Source organism: Diabrotica virgifera, chromosome 4, assembly GCF_917563875.1.
Source record: "Diabrotica virgifera virgifera chromosome 4, PGI_DIABVI_V3a".
Classification (NCBI taxonomy): domain Eukaryota; kingdom Metazoa; phylum Arthropoda; class Insecta; order Coleoptera; family Chrysomelidae; genus Diabrotica; species Diabrotica virgifera.
Window position 1 is genome coordinate 142294825 of NC_065446.1, and position 25533 is coordinate 142320357.

The window sequence follows — 25533 nt, forward strand, 5'->3', positions numbered from 1 at the left end:
AAGGACCAAACTTTAAGTAATTTTACTCACACTCATGTTTTTATGCAAACTGTTCGAGTTAATCTAAAGGGTCCTAATGGTACTTGTGTTGTGAGAGCCTTAATTGACAGTGGTTCACAGAGGTCGTATCTTTTGAAGTCTGTAGCTTCAGCTTTGGGTTTGGAAGCCAAACGAAGGGAAAAAATCGTTCATTGTCTTTTTGGAGGTACTGAATCAAATAGTACACACTTTTGTTATGATGTTTTAGCAAGTTATGGAGACTACACTTATAATATGGAAGTTTTAGATCAGTCGTATATTTGCAACGAAATACCTTCAGCTATTTATGGTCCATGGACTTAGGAATTAAAGTCTTTAAATATTGAATTATCTGATACGGAAGGTAGTGGTCCGATTGAACTTTTATTGGGGTTAAATGTTGCTGATATTTTTTATACAGGGAGGCGTCATATATTACCTAGTGGACTTGTAGCTGTTGAAACATACTTTGGATGGACAATAATGGGGAAATCTGCAAATACAAGCCCAGTGTCACAAGCTAATATGACTTGTTTAAGTTTATTTGTTAATCCATCCATTACTGAACTGTGGGAGTTGGATGTTTTGGGGATTCAGGAGCCTAGTGAGAAGAAGTCCAAGGAGCAATTGGCATTGGCAGCGAAGGAGTTATTTTTACAAACTGTAATCATAAACCAAGAAGGCAGATACGAGGTTGGACTTCCTTGGCTGGAAGGGCATCCGTCGTTACCAGCTAATTTTAATGTGGCAAAACGTCGTTTACATTCGGTCGTGTCCAAGCTCAAAAGAGATAATCTCTTTTCTCGTTGTAATGAAGTATTTCAGGAATGGGAAAATTTGAAAATAATAGAAAAAACAAATAGTGACTCCACCACTGGACATTTTTTACCCCATCGACCTGTGTTAAAGGAGGGATCTACGACCGCTGTGAGGCCAGTGTTTGACGCCTCAGCTAGAGAGAAAAATAAACCTTCACTTAATCAGTGCCTTGAAAAGGGACCAAATCTGATTGAAAGTATTCCACTTTTGCTTCTTAAATTTCGTAAATTTGAAATTGGAGTTGTCTCTGATATTAAGAAGGCTTTTTTGCAAATAAGTGTCAATAAAAATGATAGCGAATTTTTAAAGTTTTTATGGCTCAATGATAACGGTGAAGAAATTGTATTAAGACACAAAAGAGTAGTCTTTGGTGTGAATTGTAGTCCGTTCTTACTTGGGGCTACCATTGATTACCACCTGTCGAAATGCCTCGAAAATTGTTCTTTACCTAATGCTAAATATTCAAAGGAAACCATTGAGCGTTTAGCCAAAAGCTTCTACGTAGATAATTGCATTTGTAGCATGACCAACCGAGAGAGTTTAAACACTTTTATTAGGGAAGCGGTTTCTGCAATGTCTGATGCGCAGTTTGATTTACGAGGGTGGGAGTTTTCTGGAAACTCCGACAGTGATGATTTTTATGTAATGGTTCTGGGTCTTAAGTGGTTCACCAAAGGAGACGTTTTGAAAATTAACAGCGATTCTTTGGAACCAGATCTTTCCATTGTGACAAAAAGAAAACTTCTTTCCATGGCACAAAAAATATTTGATCCCATAGGTTTTACTGCTCCAACCACTTTGATACCTAAATTGTTGTTACAGCAGTTATGGGAGAAACAAACACCCTGGGATGATCCTGTTAGTGATGAAGTCTCGGATAGGTTTAAACATTGGGTTGCTGAGTTACCATACCTCTTTAACATTGAGATTCCTCGTTGGATATCATTTGGAACTGCTTCAGAAGAAACTAGCATTCATACCTTTTGTGATGCTAGTCAGCTTGCATATGCAGCTGTGGTTTTTTGTAGAATTAAAAGAGGCGACAAGGTTTCAGTACACCTGCTAGCTGCGAAGTCCAGAGTTGCGCCGTTAAGAAAGCTAACCATTCCACGTCTAGAGTTAATGGGTGCAACTATTGCAGCTAGGCTTTATAGTCAGGTAGAAGAAAACTTCAGTGGAGATTGTTATGAGAAATATTTTTGGAGTGATTCTTCAACTGTCATTTCCTGGATTCAAAGGCAAGATGAGTGGGGTCCATTTGTTTGGAATAGGGTTCGTGAAATAAGAGAATTAAGTTCTACAGATCAGTGGCACCATCTTCCAGGTGTGCTGAATCCGGCAGATCTACCATTTCGTGGTTGTGATCCTAAAACACTTTTTGAGTCAAAATGGTGGGAGGGACTTAGATGGTTATACCAACCCAAAGAAAATTGGCCGACTCAAGTTTTGGAGGTAAATGAAGAAGAAATTGCTAAAGAATATAAGAAGAAAGTGGTAACAACCCTTGTTAATGAAAATCCCGTTGATTTTTGGCACTTATCTTACTTTAGTAAATTTACCAAAACTATTCGTATGATAGCATATATTTTCAGACTAGCTTACAATTTAAAGCATTCAGATCAAAAAATGAAAGGTGAATTAACTATAGAAGAATTGAGCAAAGGCGAAGAGTTTATTTTCAAGATAATTCAACAAGAAAGTTTTAAAGGGTTGAACGATGAGAAGATAAAATGTCTTAATCCATTTTATGACAAAAGGGGGGTAATACGTCTGAAATCAAGAATAGCCAATAGAGAAGATACCTTAGATTATAGATTTCCAGTTGTCTTACCTGCCAAGCATAGCGCTGTTCATGCTCTCATTATGGATAAGCATAGAAGTTTATGTCATATAGGAACCCAAAGTTTATTAGCCCAGCTGCGTGAAAATTATTGGTTGGTAGGTGGCCGACGCACTGTTAAGTCTGTTATTAAAAAATGTTCAATTTGTAAAAGGTTTGATTCTAAGCCCTACGTTGTACAAACACCTCCGTTGCCAGAGGATAGAGTAAGAGATGCTGTCCCCTTCGAAATCACAGGTGTTGACTTTGCCGGTCCACTATACCTCAAAAGTGGTGAAAAAGCGTGGATATGCTTGTTCACGTGTGCAGTTTATCGAGCGGTGCATATGGAGCTTACTTTGTCGCTCTCTACAATGGCCTTTTTGCAAGTTCTACGTCGGTTCGTTGCTAGACGGGGCCGGCCTAAAATACTTTATAGTGATAATGATACGAATTTCCGCGGTGCGGAAAATGCATTCGCTAATATAGACTGGGACTTAATCGCGCGGGATTCATCAACGCAACGTATAAAATGGAAGTTTAATCCCCCTAGTGCGTCGTGGTGGGGCGGTTTTTTTGAAAGACTTATTGGTATAGTAAAGAACTTATTACGTCGAGTATTGGGACACTCAAGTCTTCACTATGAAGAACTTTTAACATTAATTTGCGATTGTGAGGCAGTGGTGAATTCTCGACCAATAACTTACATTTCTAATGACCCGAACGATTTGATAGCTATGTCTCCGGCCATGTTTCTGCGTGACTTAGCGGGAAGTGAAATGCCAGACTGTGATTTGATAGACAATACTTCACTCTCGCGTAGTGCTCGAAACACACAACGTCTACGCGAACAATTACGTGCAAGGTTTAGACTAGAATATCTTGGTCAACTAAAACTTAGGTATCACAAAGGAATAAATTTGAGCGTAAAGATGGGAGATATTGTTTTAGTAGAAAACTACAATGCTAAGCGTATTGAGTGGCCTATTGGAAGGGTCATGGAACTTTTACCCGGTAAAGATGGAAGTACACGTTTAGTAAGAGTCAAAACGTCGCGAGGTGAACTTCTACGACCAGTGCAGCGACTGTTTCTCTTGGAACGTGAGGGTGATTCCATAGATTTTCCTGATGTTGAGAACTTAGATGACAACCAGTCTCAGCAATTTGAAGTTCATCAAGATGAAACGCGTTCGGGAGTGATATCTAAAAGCAGAGTACCCGATGCGAAAATTACGCGTAGTGGACGTGTTACTAAGAAGCCAGCTCGTTACTTGTAATTTGTAAATTTATTTTCTAGTTTTTAATGAGAAATGTTTCATGGTTGATCCGTTTCTCAGGTGGGAGAATGTTAGAAAATCAAATTCGGATTGATTTCGCACCGCGGATCACCTGTGAAGCATTATGTAAAAAAGAAGAAGACTATCATAACCTAAAAAGTCAATCTTTTTTTTCCAAGACAGAAATGTTTGTTGTTCACGTTTTCAGTTGTTGTATTTTTTGTATAAGTAAAGTAAAGTTCTTAAAATAAAGCTCAGGTGAAGGAAATATCGTATTATTTCTTCCGAACTTCTCCGGCCGGCTAATAACGGGTAGACTTTAGCAACGGTGGAACAAGAGGAGTGCACGTTAGCGCTGTTGAAGAAGCCTGAAATGGTGGAAATAGCTGTCGAGAGATTGTGCATCCCTCTGAATCAAAAACAAGCAAAACCATCTTTTACTTTTCTATCTTTACTTAGATTTGAGTACTAGAAAGTTCCTCGTCTGGCCTTTTCCTAGACGAATGAAAACGGAATGTGATTGCAAGGAAGCCTTTTTTTTTCTATATTCGTCGTCTGCGGTCTTATAAATTGTAAAAGTCGCAGATTAAGGATGTACAGTGGTACCTCGATATTCGAGAGTCATTCGTTCCGTAACCTTGCTCGTATATCAAATTGCTCGTATGCCAAAGCAATTTTCCCCATTGAAATTAACTGAAATGTCATTAATCCGTTCCAGTCCCAAAAAATCACTTTAGTTGTTTTTGTTAAGTATTTTTAAATAAGAAAAATGTTTTTACAAGAATAAACACTTATTTATAAATAACAAAAAATACATACATATTCTGTAAAAACATAAGGAAAAGTGAGGTGCTTACGGAAGCGCTTAATTTTCGTCAGTGGTGTTTGCTTTTTTCGTCACACTTTGCTCATTTTCATCTGCAGCTTGTTTAAAAAAACTGTCCAAAGAGGTTTGTTTCTTCCTCCCTTTTATAAATTGCCCGTGCCTTCTCACATATGATGCTTTGTGTTAAGGTTTCTCCTTGAATCTGCTTTTCTGTCACCCACACCATCATTAGGTTCTCCATCTTTTCATGGAGAGAGGTCCGGAGCTTGGAAATTATTGTAACGCCCTTAGCTCACATTATACCCTTTATCACCTCCTTCAAGTTAGAAGTAGGTAGTCAAAAAGAGGCATGAATTTTAATAAAAAGCGGTTGCTCGTATCTCAAATTTTGCTCTCATCTCAAAGCAAAACATCGCTCGCTTGGCGGCTCGTACCTATCTCAAAACACTCGCATATTAGGGCGCTCGTATATCGAGGTACCACTGTACCAGAAAGAACTTTCAACATGAAAAGTCTCAGATTTAAACAACTATTTACCATTTTAATTTTATTATAATGGTGAATTCTGCATCTGAGACTCTTCAATTTGATATAATATTATAGTATGAGAATAGAAAAAATACATTTTACTATAATATATCAATTATGATGTCACTACCTGTATCATAATGAAGTTCATTATGATACAGGTAGTGACATTATAATTAATATATTATATTATGAGAATAGAAAATAGTATATTGTACAACAAATGAGAAAAAAGATATATTTCTCACGAGCGCAGAAGTTTGTTGGCACGAGCCGAGGCACGAGGCGAGGACCGCAAATCAAGCGAGGGAGAAATATGTCATTTTCTAATTTGTTGTACACTGTACTTTTTCTATGCATGTGTTTTGTCAAGAGTTCAAACTTCAAGATTAAATAATTTAGGTGCTTTTAGGTAAATTTTATGGATAAATTGAAATAAAATATATATATGTAGGTAGTAGGTATTTAATATTCTTAAAATTTATGTACGTACGTTATTTATTTAAAATTCTAATTAACAGTTATTTTCGAACACTTTTGACAGGTAATTCCTGGTAAGTTTTGCTCCAACACATTTTATTTGACAACATTAATTGTGTTTGTATTGTGGATGTTACCATGGACACGGCGATCGTATATGGAAAACCAGCAGAGAACCCGTGAAAAAAAAATTTCTCAATGCAATGGCCGATTTTTCTCACTGCGTGAGGAATTGTTCGTTTTGAATGTACGTAAGTAGTGAGAGAAGTTGCATATTGTATAGCATCCATAGAAAAAATACATTTTTCTATGGATGCTATACAATATGCAACTTCTCTCACTAGGTACTTACATACATTAAAAACGAACAATTCCTCAGGCAGTGAGAAAAGTCGGCCATTGCAGTGAGAAATATTTTTTCTCACGGGTTCTCCTACGATCTTCCATATTATGATCGCCGTTTCTATGGTAACATGCACAATACAAACACAATTAATGTTGTCAAATAAATGTGTTAAATCAAAACTTACCAGGAATTGCCTTTCAAAACTGTTCAAAAATAACTGTTAATTAGAATTCAAAAAAATAAGGTATATAAGTTTTAGAATATTAAATACCTACATGTAACATGTAGGTATATGTATTTTATTTCAGTTTATGCGTAGGTATAATATACCTAAAAGCACCTAAATTATTTAATTTTGAAGTTTGAATTCTTGACAAAACCGCATCCATAGAAAAAGTACAGTGTACAACACATAAGAAAATGACATATTTCTCCCTCGCTTGATTTGCGGACCTCGTCTCGTGCCTCGGCTACTGCCAACAAACTTCTGCGCTCGTGAGAAATATATCTTTTTTCTCACTTGTTGTACAATATACTAATTTTCTACGACCGTTTAATAATATGCTCATTATTCGCTATTTTTTCATAGATAATAGCACCCATTACTGTACCCGTGAGTAATAGCTATTTGTATAACAAGGGAGGAAAGTACTACTTTTCCTCCCAAGAATGAAAGGGCAGTAATCATTCAAGGGAGGAAAAGGCACTTTACTTCCATGTTATACATATATGGTTTTTCCCGGAATGGGACGTTTCGGCGTCGCCGTTTCGGCGTGGCCATTTCGGCGTGGCCGTTTGGGCGTAGAGCCGTTTCGGCGTAGGTCGTTTCGGCGTAGGCCGTTTCGGCGTCGGCCATTTCGGCGTCAGAAATTTTATTTTAGTTGACTAAATACCTACATTGAGGTTTATTGGTCAGGCAATTTTTTGGAAAAAAATCTTTTAATATAGTTATTTAAATACATTGGAGTTCATTGGTCACACAATTTTAACATTAATGGTCAAGTAGAAAAATAAACTAAATATATTTCTTTTATAAACATTTTGTTATATTTTATTCTGCAAATACCTATATTGGATTTTTTATTAATGCATATTAATAATAATTGCTGTTCTCTTAATTGTCCCAGAGCTAATTAGATGATAACTGACATTTTTCAACTTTAATTAGACATACATTATATGGTATATAGACGGAGAATTTTAATATTGTTAAAATATCTTTTTTAAGCAAAAATATTTGCAGAATGTATATTTTTAAAAAAAATTAAATTATACAATATTTTCTTGAAAGGAATCTGCTTTTAAAATATTTACCATTAGTTAGTATAATAATAGTTATCCCTATATTTATTGCAGTTTCTTCGAAAATTTAAATACAAAATTCTATAAATCACATAATAATGTTATTAACATTTCCTCGAAAACTTAGGTAAAACTTCAGGTAAATTATGGCCCTCCCTGCGGTCGGGCCATAAACTTTACCTTCAGGATTAAATGTACTACTTCAGTCCCGCGGTATATAATGTACTATTATTAGGAAATACCTCGAACAGAGATCAGTTTAAGAGTTTATGTAGTGTCTTATAATATTTCATAGTAGTATTTATACGATATACAGACGAAGAATTTTTAAGCTATGGAACGAAAAATTTTATCGACCAGAGGAAGAGAGAAATTTACCACTGATGGTTTCATGTATGTTTTTGACGCTGTTAGTAAAAGCGATGAATCCCTAAAATTTTGGAGGTGTGAGAGGAAACAAACGTGCAAAGCAAGAATACATACAAGAGATGGTGAAGTCATCAAGAAAGTAAATGTTCACACTCACGACTCCTCGGCGATGGACGTGGAAGTAGCACAAGTTGTTACAAAAATGAAAAAGCGTGCTACAGAAACAAACGAAGGGACAATAGTGGTAATCAATGAGTGCCTGAGAAATACAAGTCAAGCTTGTCATGGTCGGCTCCCAAACACTGGCGCGATGAGAAAATTCATCAGACGAAAACGTAACGAAGTTCATGCAGCCCCATCAAATCCGACAACTGTTGAAGAGTTAGTAATTCCCGAGTCTTATCGTGTTTACACGTTACAAGATGGTGTAGAAGAAAATTTTTTATTAGCAGATGATGGAGAAGGATTGCAAAGAATTTTGATTTTCGGGAGAGAATCGTGGCTGCAACATCTACAGACCTCAGATGTGTGGTATGGTGACGGTACATTTGCTATAGCACCATCTCTATTTTTACAAGTATACACAGTTATGGCCACAAAATATAATGGAGTCCATCCAATATTTTATGCCATGCTGCCGAATAAAACAAGATCCACATATACCCGTATGTTTGAATTGATCAGACAAATTGTACCAAATTTGCAACCCAGAGCAATCCATTGCGATTTCGAACAGGCGGCATTTAAGGCAATGGAAGATTGTTTTCCAGGCGTCGACATCAATGGATGTTTTTTCCATTTGGCACAAAATATGAAGAAACAAGTGGCTGCTATGGGATATACGAGAGAGTATAATGCTGATCCACAATTCGCTTTAAATTGCAGAATGTTGACAGCATTAGCATTTGTTCCTATCGAACATTTAGATGATGCCTTTGCCGTTCTAGCGGAAGCTCTACCTGCTGAACACCAACCACTTGTAGACTGGTTTGAAGACTACTATATTGGACGTATGAACAGAAGAGGAAATGGCAGAAGACCAAGTTTATTTCCCCAAAGGATGTGGAACCTCTACCAGAGAACTCTGGATGGAGAAGACCGGACAAATAATCACGCTGAGGCCGCCCATAGAAGACTCAAGATGGAATTGGGAGCAGATCATCCAACCATATGGAAATTTATAGATGGCCTGCGTCAGGTGCAGAAAGGTCGAGATGTCTATTTCGAGCAACTTGTGGCAGGTAATCTCCCACCATTGAAATTAAGAAAATACAGAGACGCAGATGATCGCATTTCACGGCTTGTGGGAAATTTTGATGCAAACGGGGATGTTTTAGAATTTTTAAGAGGACTAGCACATAATTATAATATGTAAGTAGGTACTTTATTTTAATTAATATTTCGTGAATAAGTTTTGTAGGTTAAATATAAATGTCTTGTATGTAAGTATAAATGTTTCAGAATTTTTAATTGGACTAGCACATATCTAATTATAACATGTAAATAATAACTAAAATAAAATATTCATTTTTCCAAAATCTTGTTTATTCATTTATTTATATATAATATCTACAGCTAGAAGCCAATTACAGATATTACATTAACTATGAGCTAAATAACAAGCACACACACATAAGTATAAAATTGACATATACAAATCTACCATTAATATTAAAATTTTGTGATCAATGGACTCCAATGTATCTACTTAAATAACTATATTAAAAGATTTTTTTCAAAATAATGTCTTACTAATAGACTCCAATGTAGGTATTTAGTCAACTAAAATAAAATCTCTGACGCCGAAATGGCCGACGCCGAAACGGCCTACGCCGAAACGGCTCTACGCCCAAACGGCCACGCCGAAATGGCCACGCCGAAACGGCGACGCCGAAATGTCCTAGACCCGGTTTTTCCACCTTCCTCAAATAACAAGTCATTTTTTCATTTTTACTTAATTTATTTATGTAACTAACCAACAAAATTTATTAGAACTAAAACTAACAAGTAGGTACAATATAACTGTCAACTGTCAAATATAAGTCAAATTATTAATGTAAACATTGGTAAATCAGAATAACAATTTACTGTTTTTTACCATTCTGCAAAATACAGAGTGTTTTTTAAATAAACGTTAAAATGTATAGACACTTACGTAATAGAAAATAGATATAGTACAGGGCGTCAATAAGTTATATTTCATGAATGAAATACCATGACGTCACTTTTACTTTCCTACAACTTTGCTCCTTACAATCAGGTCCGGAAAAGTATACTTTCGGTAGAGGTAGGTGGAAATAATTCATTACTCACGGACTGAAGTTACTCACGGGTCATTACTCACGGGCTGAAGTTAGATTCAAATGACGCATGTCACTTTTAATATTAATCATATATAAACTGCAAATAAAATTACTGAAAGTTGTTTATTTAATACAATAATTATTGTAATTTATATCAATAATTAACTTCGAAAAATTTTTAAAGGAATTTTAACTGTAATAATGTCAGTATATTTTTTACGTTTATATCTTGTTTACTAAAAATTTTAACGTTTATCATTTATTTTAGTGACAATGACATTTGCTCATTTTTTTTATATTAATTGGAATTTATAACTAATATTGTGTTTATTTTTCAAGTTATAGTATGGTAAATATATTATAACATATTATGTATAGTTGTATTATTATATTATATATAGTTAAATGTAAATATACATTATAACTATTGAAATACGTCCACCGACAACAGCTATTTATTAGATTAATTGACAGTAGGTACAAATTTAAGCTTATAATTTTTCGGAAACGAATAGAACTTTGACTATTTCTAGTTGTATTTTTACAATAAATAATAATTTGGGAATAGTCGGCAACCAATTATTCAGCCACTTACTAGGAGTAAATAGCATTTAGGAATTCTTGTAAATTATTATAATTTAAATCTCGAGTAGTTGATAATTAAATTTTTTACTAATTAAAATAAAAAAGATCGTAGAAAAAGTATAGTATTCTACTCGCATGTAATGACTATTACTCACTCTGATGAATTACGACACTCGCCTACGGCTCGTGTCGCAAACTTCATCATCGTGAGTAATAGCCATCATTACATGCTCGTTGAATAATATACTAATTTTCTACAACAGTGTTAAAAATGCAATTTTTAGCAATCCATAGGAGCGTTAAAAATGCTACTTTAAGGCACTAGTGCTTTAAAATTTTTAAGGCACTGCAGTTAAAAGTGAATTGTCAAATTGTAAAACGTCAAAATATTTATATTTCATTTATTAACATTAATATTAATGGTACAACTTGCGCAATTTAAAAAAGGTAGTTTAAAAGGTTTTTTAAAATTTAGTTTAAACTGTATTATTGCATTTTTAACACGTTTGTAGAAAAAAACTATTAAAATTTGTTAGAATATACAACAATAAAAGTAAGATGTTATTCTATAGTTGTTATGATTTACGTATTGACGATTTAAGGTGAATTTAAAAGATCATTCAAATTCCCATTGGGACGTGATCCAGCGACATCTCTTAACAAATTGAAGAGTCTTATAGCGGCTTCCCACTGGTCTGCGATTTTACGGATCATCACGCACAGCCGACGAGCACGGACCACCACGCACCGCAGACAGAGGTCTTCCCATGGTCTGCGATTCTACGGATCATCACGAACAGCCGACCACCGCGGATTCTAACAGAGGTCTTCCCATGGTCCGCGGTCCGCGACAGTCTGTGCTTTTGATTGAGATTATACAGGGTGTAACAAAAATACAGGTCATAAATTAAATCACATATTTTAGGACCAAAAATAGTTCGAATGAACCTAACTTACCTTAATACAAATATGCACATAAAAAAAGTTACAGCCCTTTGAAGTTACAAAATGAAAATCGATTTTTTCGAATATATCTAAAACTATTGGAGATTTTTTATTGAAAATGGACATGTGGCATTCTTATGGCAGGAACATCTTAAACAAAAATTATAGTGAAATTTGTGCACCCCATAAAAATTTTATGGGGATTTTATTTTATATGGTATAGAAAATGCTTAACAAATAAAAAGGTACCATAAAATATCATTTTATTATAATACAAAAATACAGGGTGTCCCATTTAAGAAAACTCAGAAAATACTCATTCCGAGTTTCAACTAACCCCGTATAATAAAATTAAACATTTTGGTACACTATTAATAACTGACAATAGTAGACTATATTAAAAATCGTTTAAACATAAATTAATAGAAGTTTGGATATCAAATCACTAACGATATGTATAGGGTGTGAATGTTCCTACAAAATTAACAAAAAAACGTAATTATATTTTAAACTACCTCGTAGAATATTTCAAAACACTATATTTTATTAAAGAGAACATCGAGTAGAATCCAAAAATGTAAAAATATACAGGGTATTACATTTAAAAAAACAAAAATTTGTGTCACCCTGTGAAAACGAGTAGCCCTGTATATTAGAAAATTCTGTTAAATCATAGTCCTATCTGTGGCCCATGTTTTACCTAAATAACTTTTTTCGTATATCTTACGACAAACGAGTAATTGGACTTTGTCACACTAATGCCCCACCCTGTATACAAAATAACCATAAAACCATCCTGCCTCTTTGTAAATAGACTTATATTAAGATTCTTGAAACATGTGCAAAATGGCATGAATCAGAAAATCGTTGACTTTTTACAAGAACCGTTTAACCTTCCTGCCGAGTACCGAAAAGGTATTGATTGTATTTGAGTATTATAACTTTTTAAAGGCAGGACTAAGAAAATCACGGAATCAGGGTGAAAATTTTCCGCAGAATTTTCCAAGGGACAAGTATACTTAAACATTAGGAGACGTCATGCCAATATTTTTTTTGATCATTTTTAAATAAATATGTTTAGTTTATTTAGTTGGCAGGACCTAGAAAATCATGAAAATTTCATTATTTTCCTTACATGTTTGTATACATATATACTCCGTTACCCCGTTTGCAACCCTCCTGCCCAAAAAATTTTCTTCATAAAATCGATAGTATCCTGTCTATCTACGGATATGGCAGGACTTGGAAATTCATCGCAAAACCCTATTTTTATTTTTTGGGAAAATCTAATTTTTACAGGAAAATGTCACAGGAAATTTGTGGATGTTTCCACAGATTGTAAGTACATCGTCTACCCTTCCAGTATTGCAAAAGGCAGGACTTAGAAAATCGTGGCTGAACTTCTGTATAATATCTCCCGGTCTATATTACCAAGTCTCCATAATCGTACTTAACCAAATATGTGGTGGATTTGACAAATATTCGAAATATGTATCTCGATAAAAACTGACTTTTCGAAAAAGTACTAGGAGGCAAAAAAGTTTTAAAAACATTGTGTTTAACTAATGGTACTACAACAATAATTTAATTGGAACGTACACAAAAGTTTGGGGGGGGGGGGGAGGGGGGTTTAAAGGAACAAAGCCCCCATAAAATTTTTATGGGGTGTTCAAATTTCACTATAACTTTTTCTTAAGATGCTACTGCCATAAGAATGCCACATGTCCATTTTCAATAAAAAATCTCAAATAGTTTTCGATATACTGAAAAAAATCGATTTTTATTTTGTAACTTCAAGATAAGTTAGGTTCAATCGAATTATTTTTGGTCCCAGAATATGTGATTAAATTTATGACCTGTATTTTTGTTACACCCTGTATATGTGACTCATTTAATTTTGGCATTGATTACATTGCGTTTGTCAAGTTTCTTATCTTTTCCAATGTTTTCGTTTAGAATATGGTGTGAAATGTGTAGTATGCACATTCCATGTAAATCAATAATTACACACATAATGTAAGTATTTTATTTTTAACAAAATATGTTAAATTATTAACTTGTAAAAAAATCGTTGCTCAAAAACAAATTTTGGACCAACTTTGGATATGCTTTATAATAGTCAGGGAGGTAGTGTAAAATTTGACCGGAGCATTTTAGCATGGGTGTTTTTCTTTATTGAGTTAGGTGTTCCGTTAAAAAATGGTGTGTCAGCCAGCCCAAAACCGGGGCTTTTAGGCAAAAAAAGATAAAATATGAAACTAGATGGAAAACCCTACAACTATATGTCAAATATTTATCTCCGTGGCTTACTTACATCCATCATGGCCTAAAATACCTAGCTCCTGGCTTTCACCCAGGCAAGCCGGGTTCCATTCCCCACGTTGGAAGTTTTTTTTGTTTTTAAAATTGACATTTTGATTTGAAAAATAATTATTTTTATAATACCATGTTTTTGATGTTTATACGACACAATATAAAAAAGTTTGTATGTCCTTTATAAAATCGTAAACTATCACGAGCGTCATTTGAAATTTTGTTTGGGGGGTGGGGGGCAAGCACTATACAGGGTGTAACGAAAATACAGGTCATAAATTAAATCATATATTCTGAGACCAAAAATAGTTCCAATGAACCTAATTTACCTTAGTACAAATATGCACATAAAAAAAGTTACAACCGGTGTTACCTTAGCCATAAATTTCATCCATAAATTTTTTTTCCATAATTTCACAGAAATTTGGTATAAATTTATCAAAAATGAATAAAACAGATAATATTGACAAGAAAAATGTTATATATGTTATATATGTTTGGAAAAAAAAATTTAAACGGGCGATGTATTGACGGTGAGTAGATAAGGCCACTCAAATTCAAAAATCCTTTATGGATGGTACGTTAGTCAACTTTTCTTCTCAGTTTTTTGTTAAATTCTCAAAGTAAATATAATAAAGCATAACATAAAAAAATCGTGATGGAGGTATTTTCCAAAACAAGCTAAAAAAATTCTGAAACTTAGATGTATTGCGCGCTATTCATTAATACGTCTCAAATTCAAAAATCCTTTATGGATGGTACGTTAGTCAAATTTTTTTCTTAGTTTTTTGTTAAATTCCCAAAGTAAATATAATAAAGCATAACATATAAAAAAAACGTGATGGAGGTATTTTCCAAAACAAGAGAAAAAAATTCTGAAACGTAGATGTATTGCGGGCTATTCGGTAATACGTCTCAAATTCAAAAATCCTTTATGGATGGATCGTTAGTCAACTTTTTTTCTCAGTTTTTTGTTAAATTCTCAAAGTAAATATAATTAAGCATAACATATAAAAAAATCGTGATGGAGGTATTTTCCAAAACAAGCGAAAAAAATTCTGAAACTTAGATGTATTGCGCGGTATTCGTTAATACGCCTCAAATTCAAAAATCCTTTATGAATGGTACGTTAGTCAACTTTTTTTCTCAGTTTTTTGTTAAATTCTCAAAGTAAATATAATAAAGCATAACATATAAAAAAAACGTGATGGAGATATTTTCCAAAACAAGAGAAAAAAATTCCGAAACTTAGATGTATTGCGGGCTATTCGGTAATACGTCTCAAATTCAAAAATCCTTTATGGATGGATCGTTAGTCAACTTTTTTTCTCAGTTTTTTGTTAAATTCTCAAAACAAATATAATTAAGCATAACATATAAAAAAAATCGTGATGGAGGTATTTTCCAAAACAAGAGAAAAAAATTCTGAAACTTAGATGTATTGCGGGCTATTCGGTAAAACGTCTCAAATTCAAAAATCCTTTATGGATGGTACGTTAGTCAACTTTTTTTCTCAGTTTTTTGTCTCAAAGTAAATATAATAAAGCATAACATATAAAAAAATCTTAATGGAGGTATTTTTCAAAACAAGCGAAAAAAATTCTGAAACTTAGATGTATTGCGAGCTATTCGTTAATACGCCTCAAATTCAAAAATCCTTTATGGATGGATCGTTAGTCAACTTTTTTTCTGTTTTTTGTTAAATTCTCAAAGTAAATATAATTAAGCATAACATATAAAAAAATCGTGATGGAGGTATTTTCCAAAACAAGTTTCAGCAATACATCTAAGTTTCAGAATTTTTTTCGCTTGTTTTGGAAAATACCTGGATCACGATTTTTTTATATGTTATGCTTTATTATATTTACTTTGAGAATTTAACAAAAAACTGAGAAAAAAAGTTGACTAACGTACCATCTATAAAGGATTTTTGAATTTGAGACGTATTAACGAATACCGCGCAATACATCTAAGTTTCAGAATTTTTTTCGCTTGTTTTGGAAAATACCTCCATCACGATTTTTTTATATGTTATGCTTAATTATATTTACTTTGAGAATTTAACAAAAAACTGAGAAAAAAAGTTGACTAACGATCCATCCATAAAGGATTTTTGAATTTGAGACGTATTACCGAATAGCCCGCAATACATCTAAGTTTCAGAATTTTTTTCTCTTGTTTTGGATAATACCTTTATCACGTTTTTTTTTATATGTTATGCTTTATTATATTTACTTTGAGAATTTAACAAAAAACTGAGAAAAAAAGTTGACTAACGTACCATCCATAAAGGATTTTTGAATTTGAGACGTATTAACGAATACCGCGCAATACATCTAAGTTTCAGAATTTTTTTCGCTTGTTTTGGAAAATACCTCCATCACGATTTTTTTATATGTTATGCTTAATTATATTTACTTTGAGAATTTAACAAAAAACTGAGAAAAAAAGTTGACTAACGATCCATCCATAAAGGATTTTTGAATTTGAGACGTATTACCGAATAGCCCGCAATACATCTAAGTTTCAGAATTTTTTTCTCTTGTTTTAGAAAATACCTCCATCACGTTTTTTTATATGTTATGCTTTATTATATTTACTTTGGGAATTTAACAAAAAACTGAGAAAAAAAGTTGACTAACGTACCGTCCATAAAGGATTTTTGAATTTGAGACGTATTAATGAATAGCGCGCAATACATCTAAGTCTCAGAATTTTTTTCGCTTGTTTTGGAAAATACCTCCATCACGATTTTTTTATATGTTATGCTTTATTATATTTACTTTGAGAATTTAACAAAAAACTGAGAAAAAAAGTTGACTAACGTACCATCCATAAAGGATTTTTGAATTTGAGACGTATTAACGAATACCGCGCAATACATCTAAGTTTCACAATTTTTTTCGCTTCTTTTGAAAAATATCTCCATCACGATTTTTTTATATGTTATGCTTTATTATATTTACTTTGAGAATTTAACAAGAAACTGAGAAAAAAAGTTGACTAACGTACCATCCATAAAGGATTTTTGAATGTGAGACGTATTACCGAATAGCCCGCAATACATATAAGTTTCAGAATTTTTTTCTCTTGTTTTGGAAAATACCTCCATCACGTTTTTTTTATATGTTATGCTTTATTATATTTACTTTAAGAATTCAACAAAAAACTGAGAAAAAAAGTTGACTAACGTACCATCCATAAAGGATTTTTGAATTTGAGACGTATTAACGAATACCGCGCAATACATCTAAGTTTCAGAATTTTTTTCGCTTGTTTTGGAAAATACCTCGATCACGATTTTTTTTATATGTTATGCTTTATTATATTTACTTTGAGAATTTAACAAAAAACTGAGAAAAAAAGTTGACTAACGATCCATCCATAAAGGATTTTTGAATTTGAGACGTATTACCGAATAGCCCGCAATACATCTAAGTTTCAGAATTTTTTTCTCTTGTTTTGGATAATACCTTTATCACGTTTTTTTTTATATGTTATGCTTTATTATATTTACTTTGAGAATTTAACAAAAAACTGAGAAAAAAAGTTGACTAACGTACCATCCATAAAGGATTTTTGAATTTGAGACGTATTAACGAATACCGCGCAATACATCTAAGTTTCAGAATTTTTTTCGCTAGTTTTGGAAAATACCTCCATCACGATTTTTTTATATGTTATGCTTAATTATATTTACTTTGAGAATTTAACAAAAAACTGAGAAAAAAAGTTGACTAACGATCCATCCATAAAGGATTTTTGAATTTGAGACGTATTACCGGATAGCCCGCAATACATCTAAGTTTCAGAATTTTTTTCTCTTGTTTTGGAAAATACCTCCATCACGTTTTTTTTATATGTTATGCTTTATTATATTTACTTTGAGAATTTAACAAAAAACTGAGAAAAAAAGTTGACTAACGTACCATCCATAAAGGATTTTTGAATTTGAGACGTATTAACGAATACCGCGCAATACATCTAAGTTTCAGAATTTTTTTCGCTTGTTTTGGAAAATACCTCCATCACGATTTTTTTATATGTTATGCTTAATTATATTTACTTTGAGAATTTAACAAAAAACTGAGAAAAAAAGTTGACTAACGATCCATCCATAAAGGATTTTTGAATTTGAGACGTATTACCGAATAGCCCGCAATACATCTAAGTTTCAGAATTTTTTTCTCTTGTTTTGGAAAATACCTCCATCACGTTTTTTTATATGTTATGCTTTATTATATTTACTTTGGGAATTTAACAAAAAACTGAGAAAAAAAGTTGACTAACGTACCGTCCATAAAGGATTTTTGAATTTGAGACGTATTAATGAATAGCGCGCAATACATCTAAGTCTCAGAATTTTTTTCGCTTGTTTTGGAAAATACCTCCATCACGATTTTTTTATATGTTATGCTTTATTATATTTACTTTGAGAATTTAACAAAAAACTGAGAAAAAAAGTTGACTAACGTACCATCCATAAAGGATTTTTGAATTTGAGACGTATTAACGAATACCGCGCAATACATCTAAGTTTCACAATTTTTTTCGCTTCTTTTGAAAAATACCTCCATCACGATTTTTTTATATGTTATGCTTTATTATATTTACTTTGAGAATTTAACAAGAAACTGAGAAAAAAAGTTGACTAACGTACCATCCATAAAGGATTTTTGAATGTGAGACGTATTACCGAATAGCCCGCAATACATATAAGTTTCAGAATTTTTTTCTCTTGTTTTGGAAAATACCTCCATCACGTTTTTTTTATATGTTATGCTTTATTATATTTACTTTAAGAATTCAACAAAAAACTGAGAAAAAAAGTTGACTAACGTACCATCCATAAAGGATTTTTGAATTTGAGACGTATTAACGAATACCGCGCAATACATCTAAGTTTCAGAATTTTTTTCGCTTGTTTTGGAAAATACCTCCATCACGATTTTTTTTATATGTTATGCTTTATTATATTTACTTTGAGAATTTAACAAAAAACTGAGAAAAAAAGTTGACTAACGATCCATCCATAAAGGATTTTTGAATTTGAGACGTATTACCGAATAGCCCGCAATACATCTAAGTTTCAGAATTTTTTTCTCTTGTTTCGGAAAATACCTCCATCACGTTTTTTTTTATATGTTATGCTTTATTATATTTACTTTGCGAATTTAACAAAAAACTGAGAAAAAAAGTTGACTAACGTACCATCCATAAAGGATTTTTGAATTTGAGACGTATTAACGAATACCGCGCAATACATCTAAGTTTCAGAATTTTTTTCGCTAGTTTTGGAAAATACCTCCATCACGATTTTTTTATATGTTATGCTTAATTATATTTACTTTGAGAATTTAACAAAAAACTGAGAAAAAAAGTTGACTAACGATCCATCCATAAAGGATTTTTGAATTTGAGACGTATTACCGGATAGCCCGCAATACATCTAAGTTTCAGAATTTTTTTCTCTTGTTTTGGAAAATACCTCCATCACGTTTTTTTTATATGTTATGCTTTGTTATATTTACTTTGAGAATTTAACAAAAAACTGAGAAAAAAGTTGACTAACGTACCATCCATAAAGGATTTTTGAATTTGAGACGTATTAACGAATACCGCGCAATACATCTAAGTTTCACAATTTTTTTCGCTTCTTTTGAAAAATATCTCCATCACGATTTTTTTATATGTTATGCTTTATTATATTTACTTTGAGAATTTAACAAGAAACTGAGAAAAAAAGTTGACTAACGTACCATCCATAAAGGATTTTTGAATGTGAGACGTATTACCGAATAGCCCGCAATACATATAAGTTTCAGAATTTTTTTCTCTTGTTTTGGAAAATACCTCCATCACGTTTTTTTTATATGTTATGCTTTATTTTATTTACTTTAAGAGTTTAACAAAAAACTGAAAAAAAAAGTTGACTAACGTACCATCCATAAAGGATTTTTGAATTTGAGACGTATTAACGAATACCGCGCAATACATCTAAGTTTCAGAATTTTTTTCGCTTGTTTTGGAAAATACCTCCATCACGATTTTTTTTATATGTTATGCTTTATTATATTTACTTTGAGAATTTAACAAAAAACTGAGAAAAAAAGGTGACTAACGATCCATCCATAAAGGATTTTTGAATTTGAGACGTATTACCGAATAGCCCGCAATACATCTAAGTTTCAGAATTTTTTTCTCTTGTTTTGGAAAATACCTCCATCACGTTTTTTTTTATATGTTATGCTTTATTATATTTACTTTGAGAATTTAACAAAAAACTGAGAAAAAAAGTTGACTAACGTACCATCCATAAAGGATTTTTGAATTTGAGACGTATTAACGAATACCGCGCAATACATCTAAGTTTCAGAATTTTTTTCGCTAGTTTTGGAAAATACCTCCATCACGATTTTTTTATATGTTATGCTTAATTATATTTACTTTGAGAATTTAACAAAAAACTGAGAAAAAAAGTTGACTAACGATCCATCCATAAAGGATTTTTGAATTTGAGACGTATTACCGGATAGCCCGCAATACATCTAAGTTTCAGAATTTTTTTCTCTTGTTTTGGAAAATACCTCCATCACGTTTTTTTTATATGTTATGCTTTATTATATTTACTTTGAGAATTTAACAAAAAACTGAGAAAAAAGTTGACTAACGTACCATCCATAAAGGATTTTTGAATTTGAGACGTATTAACGAATACCGCGCAATACATCTAAGTTTCAGAATTTTTCTCTCTTGTTTTGGAAAATACCTCCATCACGTTTTTTTTATATGTTATGCTTTATTATATTTACTTTGAGAATTTAACAAAAAACTGAGAAAAAAAGTTGACTAACGTACCATCCATAAAGGATTTTTGAATTTGAGACGTATTAACGAATACCGCGCAATACATCTAAGTTTCAGAATTTTTTTCGCTTGTTTTGGAAAATACCTCCATCACGATTTTTTTATATGTTATGCTTAATTATATTTACTTTGAGAATTTAACAAAAAACTGAGAAAAAAAGTTGACTAACGATCCATCCATAAAGGATTTTTGAATTTGAGACGTATTACCGAATAGCCCGCAATACATCTAAGTTTCAGAATTTTTTTCTCTTGTTTTGGAAAATACCTCCATCACGTTTTTTTATATGTTATGCTTTATTATATTTACTTTGGGAATTTAACAAAAAACTGAGAAAAAAAGTTGACTAACGTACCGTCCATAAAGGATTTTTGAATTTGAGACGTATTAATGAATAGCGCGCAATACATCTAAGTCTCAGAATTTTTTTCGCTTGTTTTGGAAAATACCTCCATCACGATTTTTTTATATGTTATGCTTTATTATATTTACTTTGAGAATTTAACAAAAAACTGAGAAAAAAAGTTGACTAACGTACCATCCATAAAGGATTTTTGAATTTGAGACGTATTAACGAATACCGCGCAATACATCTAAGTTTCACAATTTTTTTCGCTTCTTTTGAAAAATACCTCCATCACGATTTTTTTATATGTTATGCTTTATTATATTTACTTTGAGAATTTAACAAGAAACTGAGAAAAAAAGTTGACTAACGTACCATCCATAAAGGATTTTTGAATGTGAGACGTATTACCGAATAGCCCGCAATACATATAAGTTTCAGAATTTTTTTCTCTTATTTTGGAAAATACCTCCATCACGTTTTTTTTATATGTTATGCTTTATTATATTTACTTTAAGAATTTAACAAAAAACTGAGAAAAAAAGTTGACTAACGTACCATCCATAAAGGATTTTTGAATTTGAGACGTATTAACGGATACCGCGCAATACATCTAAGTTTCAGAATTTTTTTCGCTTGTTTTGGAAAATACCTCCATCACGATTTTTTTTATATGTTATGCTTTATTATATTTACTTTGAGAATTTAACAAAAAACTGAGAAAAAAAGTTGACTAACGATCCATCCATAAAGGATTTTTGAATTTGAGACGTATTACCGAATAGCCCGCAATACATCTAAGTTTCAGAATTTTTTTCTCTTGTTTTGGAAAATACCTCCATCACGTTTTTTTTTATATGTTATGCTTAATTATATTTACTTTGAGAATTTAACAAAAAACTGAGAAAAAAAGTTGACTAACGATCCATCCATAAAGGATTTTTGAATTTGAGACGTATTACCGGATAGCCCGCAATACATCTAAGTTTCAGAATTTTTTTCTCTTGTTTTGGAAAATACCTCCATCACGTTTTTTTTATATGTTATGCTTTATTATATTTACTTTGAGAATTTAACAAAAAACTGAGAAAAAAGTTGACTAACGTACCATCCATAAAGGATTTTTGAATTTGAGACGTATTACCGGATAGCCCGCAATACATCTAAGTTTCAGAATTTTTTTCTCTTGTTTTGGAAAATACGTCCATCACGTTTTTTTTATATGTTATGCTTTATTATATTTACTTTGAGAATTTAACAAAAAACTGAGAAAAAAGTTGACTAACGTACCATCCATAAAGGATTTTTGAATTTGAGACGTATTAACGAATAGCGCGCAATACATCTAAGTTTCAGAATTTTTTTCGCTTGTTTTGGAAAATACCTCCATCACGATTTTTTTATATGTTATGCTTTATTATATTTACTTTGAGAATTTAACAAAAAACTGAGAAAAAAAGTTGACTAACGTACCATCCATAAAGGATTTTTGAATTTGAGTGGCATTATCTACTCACCGTCAATACATCGCCCGTTTAATTTTTTTTTCCAAACATATATAACATATATAACATTTTTCTTGTCAATATTATCTGTTTTATTCATTTTTGATAAATTTATACCAAATTTTTGTGAAAATATGAAAAAAAAATTATGGATGGAATTTATGGCTAAGGTAACACCGGTAAAGTTACAGCCCTTTGAAGTTACAAAATAAAAATCGATTTTTTCGAATATATCGAAAACTATTAGAGATTTTTTATTGAAAATGGACATGTGGCATTCTTATGGCAGGAACATCTTAAAAAAGAATTATAGTGAAATTTGTGCACCCCATAAAAATTTTATGGGGATTTTGTTCCCTTAAACCCCCCCAAACTTTTGTGTACGTTCCAATTAAATTATTATTGTGGTACCATTAGTTCAATTCAATATTTCTATAACTTTTTTTCCTCTTAGTATTTTTTCGATAAGGCAGTTTTTATCGAGTTGCGGCTTCTTTTTTAATATGTTTACATAAAACTTTTATGGGGGTTTTGTTCCTTTAAACCCCCCAAATGTTTGTGTATGTTCCAATTAAACATTTACTGCGGTACCATTAGTTAAACACAGTGTTTTTAAAACTTTTTTGCCTCTTTGTATTTTTTCGAGAAGGCACTTTTTATCAAGATATTACTGCTTTTTTAATATGGTTCAAAATATACCTAAACATGTAAATCATAAATAAATTTTCATATTATTACCAAGTCTCCATAATCGTACTTAGCCATATACAAATATGTGGTGGATTTGACAAATATTCAAAATATCTCGATAAAAACTGACTTTTGGAAAAAGTACCAAGAGGCAAAAAAGTTTTTAAAATATTGTGTTTAGCTAATGGTACTACAATAATAATTAAATTGGAACGTACACAAAAGTTTGGGGGGGGGGTATAAAGGAACAAAACCCCCATAAAATTTTTATGGAGTGTCCAAATTTTACTATAATTTTTTCTTAAGGTACTACTACCATAAGAATGCCACATGGATATTTTCAATCAAAGATCTCTAATAGTTTTCGATATATTGGAAAAAATCGATTTTTATTTTGTAACTTCAAAGGGCTGTAACTTTTTTTATGTGCACATTTGTACTAAGGTAAGTTAGGTTCAATCGAACTATTTTGGGTCCCAGAATATGTGATTAAATTTATGACCTGTATTTTTGTTACACCCTGTATATACAATACATTATATATGATGTTATGATGAATATTGATGTATTTTTTGTAAATTTTAGTCATTTTTTAGGGCCAGGGGGGACAAATGCCCCCCCCGGACGCCCAAATGACGCCCCTGTAAACTATGCATTTGATCATAATAGGATGACCTCAAGCAAAGTTGTTGTACATGAACCCGGGAAGGCTTCTGAGTGAATTCGACCAACCTAAGTAATAATTATTTGCGCAAACAGCACAAAAAACTATTGTTTATTAGAAAAAAGGGTTGTTTAGGGTTGCATGTATCTTTTGATTATACATCATATAAAATTAGGAAAAAACAGTTTGTCCAAAAAAATAAAAAAGACTGTGGTGTGGGGGGAGGCAACCCCCTATACACTTACATTAGTCGTACCAACTCAGTAACCTTCAGTCATGCACAACAACTTTGTTTAACCCGGCATTGGTCGCTATATGAGATTTTCGCCATGATATCATAAAAAGGCCACTCAGGCTTGTAAACGTCATCAGTCCCACTACCAATTCCCATTGATTCTTTAACTTTTGTTTTTTGCCTTCTATAGGTCGACAGTAGAGGTCCATAGAGGGGTAAGACAGGGTTGTGTACTGTCACCGCTACTGTTTAACGTGTACAGTGAAGCCATATTTCAGGAAGCGATAGCGGAACTAAGTGATGGAATCTCTATAAACGGAAGAATAGTAAATAACATAAGATTCGCTGATGACACCGTTATAATGGCAGACACCCTGGAGTCGCTACAAGAATTGTTAAATAGAATTAACGATTATTGCATTCGATATGGACTCAAAATAAACAAGAAAAAAACTAAATTTATGATTGTCTCAAAAACACAACATGGAAATGAAAGGTTAATACTAGAGCAAACCCAAATAGAAAAAGTAAAGACATACAAATATCTGGGAACCTGGGTTGATGACAAAAATGACCAAAGCAAAGAAATTAAAGTCCGAATTGAAACTGCAAGGCAAGCATTTATAAAAATGAAGACACTGCTTTCAAACAAAGACCTTCAGTTGCCTTCAGATTGAGGGCTCTAAGATATTACATATTTTCTATATTACTATACGGAATGGAAGCTTGGACATTGAAAAGGCAACACATAAGGAAAATAGAACCGTTCGAAATGTGGTGTTACAGAAGAATGTTGAAAATTCAGTGGGATCAAAGGATTACCAATGTTGAAGTGCTACGACGTTTAAATAAGGAGTTAGAAATTATGAATATTTGGGTCACATTACCAGAGGAGAGAAATATGAGCTGCTGAGAGTTATTATGCAAGGAAGGATCCAAGGAAGAAGAAGCATTGGAAAAAGACGCATATCCTGGCTGAGGAACCTTAGAGAATGGTTTAACTGTAGTTCATTACAACTGTTCAGAGCAGCAGCCAACAAAATGACCATAGCCATTATGATATCCAACCTCCTCTAGGAGATGGAACTTTAAGAAGAAGGTCGACATTAAATTGTCCTTCTTTTTTAAATCTTTTATCGAAACAGTGCCATTCTTTATTTGGCTTTTGATGCGGCTCCATGTATCGTATGTATCGTTCCTATTTTTATGGTCTGGTGCCGTCGAATTCCACAAAGTGGGTTCATTTTAGTACAGATTTAAAAAAATCAAAAATTAATTCGTTGGTCCATTCCATC

General features: G+C 32.4%; 1 protein-coding gene across 1 annotated transcript; it reads left to right on the top strand.

Annotated features, from left to right (window-relative positions):
- Positions 1–501: 501 nt before the first annotated feature.
- Positions 502–24449, top strand: LOC126883674 (uncharacterized). The gene is made up of 2 exons (XM_050649334.1): positions 502–1563; positions 24429–24449. Exons 1-2 carry the CDS (start codon positions 502–504, stop codon positions 24447–24449), a joined length of 1083 nt encoding a protein of 360 aa, XP_050505291.1.
- The last annotated feature ends 1084 nt before the right edge of the window (positions 24450–25533 follow it).